The sequence below is a fragment of the Nicotiana attenuata genome, chromosome 6, assembly GCF_001879085.1.
Source record: "Nicotiana attenuata strain UT chromosome 6, NIATTr2, whole genome shotgun sequence".
In the NCBI taxonomy this organism is placed as follows: domain Eukaryota; kingdom Viridiplantae; phylum Streptophyta; class Magnoliopsida; order Solanales; family Solanaceae; genus Nicotiana; species Nicotiana attenuata.
Window position 1 is genome coordinate 72,534,473 of NC_031994.1, and position 10,388 is coordinate 72,544,860.

General features: G+C 37.2%; 2 protein-coding genes across 3 annotated transcripts; one reads left to right on the plus strand and one right to left on the minus strand.

Moving 5' to 3' along the window:
* On the plus strand, positions 733-1,876 carry LOC109227196. Its single transcript, XM_019392259.1, has 2 exons — positions 733-969; positions 1,231-1,876. The coding sequence occupies exons 1-2, from the start codon at positions 847-849 to the stop codon at positions 1,636-1,638; spliced, it is 531 nt and encodes a 176-aa protein (XP_019247804.1). The 5' UTR covers positions 733-846; the 3' UTR covers positions 1,639-1,876.
* On the minus strand, positions 2,731-7,907 carry LOC109227197. 2 transcript variants are annotated; one of them, XM_019392260.1, is made up of 8 exons: positions 7,717-7,907; positions 7,593-7,629; positions 7,379-7,503; positions 5,573-5,609; positions 4,824-5,095; positions 4,629-4,665; positions 4,309-4,526; positions 2,731-4,083 (listed from the first exon to the last, which is right to left on the minus strand). In XM_019392260.1, exons 1-8 carry the CDS (start codon positions 7,726-7,728, stop codon positions 3,376-3,378), a joined length of 1,446 nt encoding a protein of 481 aa, XP_019247805.1. In that variant the 5' UTR covers positions 7,729-7,907; the 3' UTR covers positions 2,731-3,375. The 2 variants fall into 2 exon arrangements, with proteins under 2 accessions (XP_019247805.1, XP_019247806.1); XM_019392261.1 differs by having other exon boundaries at positions 7,394-7,503; positions 7,717-7,906.

Here is a 10,388-nt window from a genome sequence, read left to right on the forward strand (position 1 = left end):
AAATAGGTTATTTCTTCACATATGTTCAAGTCTTGATAAACAAATTTACTTGGTACATGTTACGTAAATAACAGTCATCCCATAAAATTAATCGAGATATGCACAAACTGACTTTGACACTTACACAAAAAATAAAAAATAAAATCCTAAAATTCCTATCATAAAAAAATGGGAAAACAAATTTTTCAAGAAGGTATAGAAGGTTCTTCAATTGCTAAAACTCTAAACTAAATAAAAAAGAAAATATAACTTTTCAAGAAGCAGTGAAAATTGTTTACACCTCCAAATTTGCTTTAAACATCAAATTCTCCCCTCAACTTGAACAATAGACATTATATTTATTTAATTTAATGTTTAAACCTTTTATTTTATACACAAAATATAGTTTTTAATATATCACTAATTGAGAACGGGATACAAGCGCAACTGCGCGTACCCTAACACTAGTCCTTCAATAAACAAGTATAACCGATTTAACCAAAAGACAATATTTTTTTGTCAAAGACATATAATAATGGTATATAAAATATAATATTGGAAAATTAATAGTCTACACGAGATCAGGTGAGAGGTTATTTTGAATTTTAAGGGATTATGTGGTAGTTGGCATAATCCCTATTTTCAAGTTCCATAATGATATATTTTTGGCATACGTATCTAGTTTAATTAAAAAGTTTTTGTAAAAGTGGTTATATTTCTTATAAATAACTCGTATTCCAGGTAAATTTCTCACAAAAAAGCCCACGCACATTTTAGGCCCAACCAACAGTTTTACCCTCATTCCCTACACAGAGACGCCATTGCTGAGGTTCCACATCACTCTACGCAACTGCAATCAAAGGAATCATGGGAAGTCGATTAGGAAGAAGAGTTGTAAACTTCGCTAATCTTCCGATTAAGCTTCTCATGCCTTCTTCTTTCTCCAACATCACTGAGATCTCCCTCAAAACCATCCCCTCTGCTTCCAAGGTAACATCTTTTTTATTATATTTCCCATTTTATGCTATGGTCTTTGGCTCCACACATAGTTAAAACAAATAAAAGCACTTTTGAAACCTATGTATAGTCTGATAGATATTTGTATGGCTATATATAAATCTATCTTAAGAGTTCTTAAATACAATGGCAGGCAACCTATCAATCCCAACATAAGCTATTCAATATCCATTTTGTTATATTCAATAATTGGGGATACAAAAGATTTTAAAATTCTTGGAATTTTATGTATAGATTGAGATAAAGAGGGTATTGGAGTCATTGTACGGCTTTGAAGTTGAAAAGGTCCAAACTTTAAACATGGATGGAAAGAAGAAGAAGAGAGGTGGGCTATTAATTGCTAAACCAGACTACAAAAAAGCTTATGTTACACTTAAGAACCCTTTGTCTATATCGACGGATCTTTATCCTATACGAATGATCCAAGAGGAAAAGAAAAATATGAGCAAGAAATCTAAGTCTAGCATTGTTGAGGATGATGAGCCTAAGAAGATGCATTGGCTTGACGACAAGAGAGACACGAAGAGTAGTTCAGAGAGGAGATTCAGTCGTGGTCGTGATCGTGAACATGGTTCTTCAGATGTTGGTGCTGCAGCAGCAAAGTTCCCTTGGAGTAGTATGAGGTCTTATGCTCCTAGGTAGATCATCTATTTTCTTTGGAATAATTTGAATTTTCTTGGAAATGTTGCTAGTTTAATGGAGTTCTATGTTTTTTTTTTTTTTTTTGATTTGCACCGGGTGTCCGAGTCTTTAAGGGCCCCAACTAATCCCGGGGGTGCACAGGCTCTCGGCAAGGAGTTTCCCGCAAGTGCACCACGGTTAATTCAATGGAGTTCTATGGTTTTATGTTAAATAAATTAAATTAGCTATCTTTTTTATAGATTTTTAGCTACTTAACAGAGTTAAATAATACTGTAGCTACTTAATAAAATTATTTAATAGATATATGAGAATGTCTGTCATTCAAAATTGAGGGATAATTTGATTTTTGAAGCAAAATTGGGGATATAAATGATTTTCAACCAAGCATGTCTAACCTAATTGTGTGTGAGCAAATCAATCGTGACAAGTCGACCGATCCATAATGAAAGCATCTGTAGATAGTAGTCGTTTGTCCATCGGTGGACTCATCCTCAATGCCATTTAGGCTCTCCAGTTATGTCGGTTGTCTGCCACCTTTCTTTCTCGTGCCCTCATTAAGTAAGTGGAAGCTTTTAAAAGTGTCTACTAGATTGCTCTTCATTGAAAAATGCAGAACCTACTACAGGCCTATTTTACAGACCAAAGGCTACATGGAGCAATCTGTGAAAGAAGGAAAGAATCAAATTGGTGTTCCTTAATGATTCTAGTTCGAAGTTGCAAACAACCTATAAGCATGCATTTGTTCCATGTTAGATGGGCATTAGCTGAACAAAGAAGTCAAGACTAAGTGTACATGTTTCTCAAACAAACATATTCTAGATGTTGTTTTAGCACGCATGTCTTCTTCCCAAAAAAACGGGTGTATATTCCGGACATTCGGTGCTACTAGAGAAACTGCATATTGTCCATCATGGTTGTCAACTAAAAGACCATTTAGTTTGTTCAAATGCTAAAACAGAAGTTTATTCCTTCTAACACCCATAAGTTTAAATAGAGATTGTCTAATGTGGAAGGTTCAAATCTTGATGTCCTGAACTCGTCAATTATTTAACAGTTTTATCACCAGGGCCATTGAGTTTATACATGGAAAGAAAAGAAAAAGTTTCATGAAATATAATAATAATCATATTACTTTAATAAAGTTGATTGTTTGATCAAATATCAACTATCCCTTGCTCCTTGTTACCTTGTCGATATCAGTTTAGCTAATCTTTCTTTTCCTGTTGAAGTGCTTGCACTAACTTACCTTCAAAATAAGACACTCGAAGGTAGCAATGCAAAACAAGTCTAAAGCTTTTAAAAAAAAAAAAAAAAGAAAGATTATTGAAAATACAATTGTCTTAACTCTCACTGCAGAAGAACCTGTTTGTAGACATGCACATCTTACCTCAAACTTTTTTCATTCCAATATTGCAGACCAAACTTCACAACAAGGTCACTGCCTAAGGTAGAACCTTGGACCTTATTCATTTTTCTATTTTAACTAAGGCCACACAGCCCTTACTCTGTACAAGTGTTACCCGCCTAGTGTAAGGGTAAGGGGAGAGCGTACATCGTATGCAACTTTGCCCTTAGACCTCTGCAAAGAAACTGGTTCCACATTTCAAACCCCGAAAGACCAACTCTATCATTGCGCCAAGTCTTGTCCTCAAATCTTTCACTAGCTAACATGCAAAAACCTTTTTGAATTATGCCATTCTTGATACCTACATTTCTCTTCATAAGAAGGTATTAGTCTTAAGCTCGACGAACCCATTGTTCCAATCGAAGCTGCTTTAAAGGAGGACCAAGATCTGGCTTAGTCCTCTGTGGGCAACGCCATTTTCCTGTTGTTTCCAAAGCACTAGGATGCAAGTTGGTTGTTTCTGTGAGAACCTTTCTTGTCAAAACATGCTTGTGGCAGTTTGATGCAACAGTGATCCCACTTAGAGAAGGAGACTGAACTGCAGAAGGCCTTGGCAAAGGACTTCCATTGTGCAATTGGCTAGTTCTGTTCTTTCTGGTTGATCTAAAACCATTCTCTCCTAAGCCATTTATATTATTTTCTTTGTCCATGATTTCCCCAGCTTCCCTTTTGGATAACTTCTGACTTAACACCCTCGCCACAGGACTATTTTTAGGCTGCACATTGTAAGCAGGTTCAACACAATCTTCAGATTTCGGGCTATTCTCTTCAGAATCCGTCCTGTGAATTGGATGTCTATATAATTTTTCACCTTCACAGCTTGAATGATTAATGATACAGGACACTTTGCAGTTAGCTTCTTGAGGGGAGATGGTCTCCAAATGTTCTCCAGCTGTTTTACTGTCTTTGATTACCATGTCAATGTATCTTGGTGAACCACATTTGCTATTCTGCGTTTTCTTGTGATATAGAGTCTGTTGAGAGATTCTTTCACGAGACATTTCATTGGTTACTCTTGTGTTGTTTGTCCCATCAGCCTCCTGACCCAAAGTATACAAACGTAAAGGAAATATCAGTAACGGAACTTGTGACAATATGGTAAGGTAGACCTCAATTAAGTAACTTAAGTTTAGTTTGCTTCTTTGCATGGTAACAATTGTATAACAGAATCAGAGATGAGATGGTTTATATGCATAAGTAGCTTTCAGCCAACTGAGAGAGAGAGAAGGGAAGTTGAAATATAAAACCAAGCAGATCAAGAGTACCTTTGAGACAGGTAGATGCTCATACTTGTCATCATGGATAAAACTAGATCCTAATGAATTCCTTAAATTCTGAGGTTCCCCGCAGCCATTATACTCATTCATATACACTTTGTCATCAAATTCTTTCTGATGATCTGGGAGTATGAAATCTTGAATAGTATCCACTTTTGGAGATTCGTAAACATAGCTAGAGAACCAGTTCCGGACGTCTGGAGGCTCTGATAAAGACCATATAGGACGATTAGCATTAATAAAAACTATCATTGCCTGCTTAAGAAAAAGGGAACTTTTATATTAGGAGGTGAAAGGATCACACTTGCCTGAAGCAAGTGACGTGTCATTTGAAGAGTCCACATCCTAAAAGACACAAATACACAAAATCAGAGAAAATTGGACCATTCTTATCCAAATTCACCACCAAGACCGAGCACTATATAATAAATTGACTCACATTCCAATCAAAAGTTTGCACAAAGTAATTGAAACAACAATAGAAAATAACTCGCCTGACCTACCTTTTTGTTATCTGCAACAGAGTTTGTACACGGAATAAGGCCTTTCGAAGACACATCAAAACCAGAAGAAAAATTAACACTTTTCCCATTTGTTCGATTTTCAGCAGAATTATGTTCCTCCTCGCGGTTGCTGTCTTCTTTGCATCCTTTGGTGCTAGTATCCTCTTTGAAACCGATGTCAATTGATTCAGGGACTCTAAAATCATCACTATCAGCCAATGCAGGAGTTTCAGGCACAAAACTTGAGAAACAGTCCTTGGAATCTAAAGGCTCTGATAGCATTGACACAGGGACAGAAAGTCAGCTTCCTACGAATTTGATATGAGCAATTTTGATGTGCAAATTTTAAGGGCGTAAGATGAACTGGAATCCTTAATTTGTGTGGGCATATATAAGGTACTAAGAGCTCGTTTGGCCATGAAACTTTTTTAACTTTTTTTCAAAATCAGTGTTTGGCCATAAATTTTCAATTTTCACTTGAAGATGAATTTTGGAATTTTTCGAAAATTTGAAAAACACCAAAATGCTGTTTTTCCAAATTTTCACTCAAAATACTCAAAAAAATTCAAAAACAACCCAAAATTATATTCATGTCCAAACACAACTCTAATTTTCGAATACCATTTTCACTTGAAAAAAAAATCACTGCTTTTTTGGAATTTTACAATTCTTATGTCCAAACGCACACTAAATTTCACCTCCTTTACTCAGATGCCTGAAGACAATAGTAACCAAAGAGCCCAACTTACCAGAAGAAAATGAGATATTATCTGAAGCTCTCCAAACCTGTGAAACAACTTCTAAAGTTATATTACTAATCTTAGAAATGATTTCAGTAACCATCTACAACAGTTACAACTTTGAAAGCTCCTAATAACTAAAGCTAAATTCAAGAAGCAGAAAACAAAAATATCTTCGAAGTTGATACTCTAATGCAATGGTTTCAGAGTATAATCAAATCTTATGATCACAAAGAACTGCATAGCTTATATTTACATCATTGTGATAGGAATTATGGACCATCAATTTCTGTTAAACCTTGAATTAGATTCGTTAATAGATTAATACATCCACAAGAAGAATAGTGGGAAAAGAAAGGACAGTATAGAAGTAAAGATTTCTTATAAAGTGGCATGTTTTGTTTGGCTGGTAGCTAGAAAGGCCTGTTTAACAGAGGATAACCTGATGAAAAGGGGTCTACCACTTTGTTCCAGATGTCATCTATGTGGAAGGGAGGCAAAAACTATTAATCACCTTTTCTTACATTGTTCAGTGACAGTACAAGTTTGGAATATATTTCTAGCACTAGCAGGGGTACACTGGGTCATGCCAGACAACACAAAGGAAATGTTGTCATGTTGGAATAAAGGGAGTAGTCCCTTAGCTCAGAAGAACAGATGGGATTTAATTCCTGCTTGCATATGGTGGTCTATTTGGAAAGAAAGGAACTCAAGGTGTTTTTAAGACAAGGGCAGCTCAATTCAGAAGATAAAAATGGACTCTTTGTTGTTGTTTTATTTTTGGTGTAAGCAGGATTATACAGTGGATCCAGAAGCTATAATAGATGTTCTAGGATCCCTGTAATAGGATAGAAATTTTAGATGTATATTTTGGTACAACCTCCTGTAATTATGGCCAGCACAGCCTCTGTGCCTTTTGCATATATAAAACTGTTATCATCTCAAAAACAAAACAAAAAAAAGGACAGTATAGATATGTCTATTTGGAATTTTCAGTAACTGTTGCAACATCAATTAGTTTATTCGGCAAGAGCAGCTCTTTCACAGTCTTCTACCAACTAATGGTCATAATAATGTCTTCCTTTCTGGACTTTGTTTACTGTCAAGTATCAACTTGATTGGCTGGTTACTCCAATAACTAATTCGATTAAAGGCCTAGCTACTACAGAAGCATTGTGAGGAATCATACACATCGATAATACAGATGCAAATGCAAGCTTGGTACTGCCAACGCTTTCCCTTCCAAATCCTAACAAGATGAATTCAGCATTGGATTGTGAATCTCAATAACCTACACCGAGCAAAAATTGACTCACGCTTCTCAAATTAATTATAGATGGTCAACTAATATGTTCAAAAGGTTAAGACTTAAGTCATGACTGCTTAATAAATTCAGATGTTACATGTTCCCAAACAGACCTACTCTTTCACCTTATTGCACATCTAGAACATTTACTAAGTTGATGATGTCTTCAATTTAACTATAATTTTATGCATACTCTACATCCGTATACCTGTTCCATCCTAAGAGTCAGAATGAAAGAACAACAAAGCTACAGAGGTTTCCAGCTCCACTATTAAGTGGTAATGGTATCTAGCCAAGCATTTTCATTACCATAGTAGGCAGGCGATTGCAGTTTAAATAAACAAATAAAAAGTGTTTCCTGTTTAACCATTTTAAACTGTAAACGAGGCATTTCATTCAATTAAACCATAGTAGGCATTTTATTCAATTAATTTTTTCCTTCGACAAATTTAAATGGGAAGAAAGGGGGAAAGCATAAAGCGAAAATAGTAAGGGGAAAGGGATAAGACCAGAAGTTCAAGTACATTAATTGGACTTTGGATATCTCCTTGTGAAGCTACATTCTCATCAATGCCGCTCAAAACCGGCGATTCATATGTATAACTTGAGAACCAATTTCCAATATTTGGAGGCTCTATTTGTCAAAACGAGAAAGAAAAAAACCTCAATTAGAGAAACAAGGGACAGAACTTTCTAGATGATTTTTGGAGAAATTATGCGTACCAGAAGGATTCGACAGCGAATCTACAGAATCCAAGACCTGCAATTCAGAAGTGACTCATTCAATTACAAGTTTCAGCTTCTTTTTTTAACACATACAAAAACAATAAGGAGCTTCTGGTATTACCTGCTTAGACATCTGCCTATTATCAAAGAAATAAGAGAACGAACAACTTAGAACTGATGTTTGAAAATGTGAAAACAGCAGCTGCGTGAAGAAAAACAATGGTCCGGTTTCTTGCCATTTTCGGATCTAGATAGGAAATTATGGCGCCTTTGTTAAATTTTCAATTTCGTTTTTTCCCGGGATAATATTTTTCATCTGCCTTGAAAAATGTTTTCTTCTGGTTTCCAACTTTTGAAAATCCACATTTCTCCTGTATTGGCCAATACGATTCAGAACTGGTCCACTCGTTTACCTTTATTACACTCGTGTGCACATACAATGATACAAAGACCATTTGGCCACTCTAGTTTGAAGTTAGTATCAAAATAGCCCCTAGGTTTGAAAAATAACCAGATGGTGTTCTTTTAATTGTTTTAAACATTGTCACATGTTCAAGATTCATGATATTAAAATGTTCACAACATGTACTTTCACCTTTCTCTAGGGATGGCAAGCGGTGCGGTGCGGTGTTGCGGGGCAAACCCGCATCCACCCGCCCCCACATAGACCCGCGTCCACCCGTCCCGCCCCGCACCGCATAAGTTTTTTCTTTTTTTTGTTTTTTTCATTTTGTTTACTTATTTCCTTTTTATATTTTGGCTGCCATTTCCAATATAATCAACCAAAAAATCGAAAGTTTTTTTTTATTTTTTCTCTGAAATTTTACTTAATTTGAATTTTTATGTATTAGTATGGAGATGGATCAACCATGTGTACCCCTCTCATTCCTCAGGTCTTTGTTAGGACTTATGAAGGTTATTGAGCTGCATGACAAGTATATGGCATTTGTGACCAACTGTTTTGCAAATAACTGTCTCTTTCCCAACGTATATCCAACTGTTTGTGACGACCCGGCCGGTCGTGTCATGAGGTACCGCTCAGTTTCTCCTATTTCTGCTTCTTATTGCTTTAATTATCAGTTCTATGTGTGATCGGGTTGGTTGGCTCGGGTTCGGAAAGGTTTTGAGAAGGTTTGAGACACTTAGTCTCTTTTAAGAAAGCTTAAGTTGGAAGAATCAACCGGATGTTGACTTATGTGTTAGAGGGCTCGGATGTGAGTTCCGATGGTTCGGATAGCTTCGGGAGATGATTTGGGACTTAGGAGCGCGATCGGAATGTGTTTTGGAGGTTCAGAGTAGATTTAGGCTTGAATTGGCGAAATTGAGTTTTGGCGTTTTCCGGTTGATAGGTGAGATTTTGATATAAAGGTCGGAATGGAATTCTGGAAGTTGCAGTAGCTCCATTATGTCATTTGGGATGTGTGTGCAAAATTTCAGGTCATCCGGACGTGGTTTGGTATACTTTTTGATCAAAAGCGGAATGCGGAAGATTTTAGAATCTTAGGCTTGAATTCGATGTGTTTTGGTGGTTTTGATGTTGTTTGAGGTGTTTTGAAGGTTGGTATAAGTTTGAATGGTAGTATAAGACTTTTTGATGCTTTTGGTTGAGGTCCCGGGGGCCTCGGGGTGGTTTCGGATGGTTGACGGAAGGTTTGGAATTAAGTTGAGAGCTGAAGCCTTTTTGGTTGCTGTCATAACCGCATCTGCGGTTGAAGGATCGCAGGTGCGACCCCGCAGATGCGGGTGACAAGTCGCAGAAGCGGAAGAGGCCTAGGAAGGCTGTGACCGCAGAAGCGGTTGATTGACCGCACCTGCGATGGGCACAGGTGCGGAGTGAGCATCGCAGATGCGATTTTGGCCGTTTAAGTGGAAACCGCAGGTGCGGCGCTTGGGACCGCAGAAGCGGTCACGCAGGTGCGACCTTTGGACCGCAGGTGCGAAAAGTCTGGTTCAGAATGTTTATATTTCTTCCTTCGTGATTTTCAGAGAGTTTCACCATTTTTTAAACACGAATTTTGGAGCTTTGGGCGATTTTGGAGAGGGAATTCAAGGAGACTTCATTGAGGTAAGGTCTTGGACTATGAAAACTCGTTTCTATGGTATTAATTCACGGATTAGAGCTGTAATTAAGGTTAGAATTTGAGAAACTAGGGCTTGGAAACTTAGACCTTTGATTGAGAATTTGAAGGACCATTTGTGGTCGGATTTTGGAACTTTTGATATGTATGAACTCGTGGGGGGATAAGGAATCTAATGACATAAAATTCATCGAATTCGAGACGTGGGCCCGAGGGTCGGGTTTGGTTAATTTCGGGATTTGCGTTGTTTTTCGATTATTTTCGAGTGGGCTTTGTCCCTTTAACATATTTTGATGATTACGTTCTGATTTTGGTAGATTCGGAGCATCCGGAGGCCTATTCGAGGGGCAAAAGCATTGCGAGCTAGATTTTGGGCTGGATTGAGGTGAGTAATGTTTTAAATGCTGTCCTGAGGGTATGAAATCCCGGATTACACATCGTTCGGCTATGTTGAGGTGACGCACACGCTAGAAGACGAGCGTGGGGTCGTGCACCGTTGGGGATTGTGACTTAGTCCATCCCGAATGACTATTTTACTGCATATTTGATAGCTAATTGTTTGATATTATTATATTTTGGGCTAAATACCATATTTGGGCTTCGTGCCAACTGTTTGGACTCTTAGGGGATCTTTACTGATATTTTTCCTCACTGTTTGATTTTATACTGGTGCTCAGTCATGCCATATTTTACTGTTTTCAAAATTCAACCATGT

What these genes read in the sequence shown, in the direction of transcription:
- LOC109227197 (XM_019392260.1), bottom strand. An exon ending in CTGTTGCAGATAACAAAAAG is followed by an intron (nt 4,666 to 4,823) that starts GTAGGTCAGGCG and finishes TGTGTCTTTTAG; the next exon opens with GATGTGGACTCTTCAAATGA. An exon ending in AGCATCTACCTGTCTCAAAG is followed by an intron (nt 4,084 to 4,308) that starts GTACTCTTGATC and finishes ACTTTGGGTCAG; the next exon opens with GAGGCTGATGGGACAAACAA.
- LOC109227196 (XM_019392259.1), top strand. Translation starts at nt 847, where the DNA reads ATGGGAAGTCGATTAGGAAGAAGAGTTGTAAACTTCGCTAATCTTCCG. An exon ending in CCATCCCCTCTGCTTCCAAG is followed by an intron (nt 970 to 1,230) that starts GTAACATCTTTT and finishes TTTTATGTATAG; the next exon opens with ATTGAGATAAAGAGGGTATT.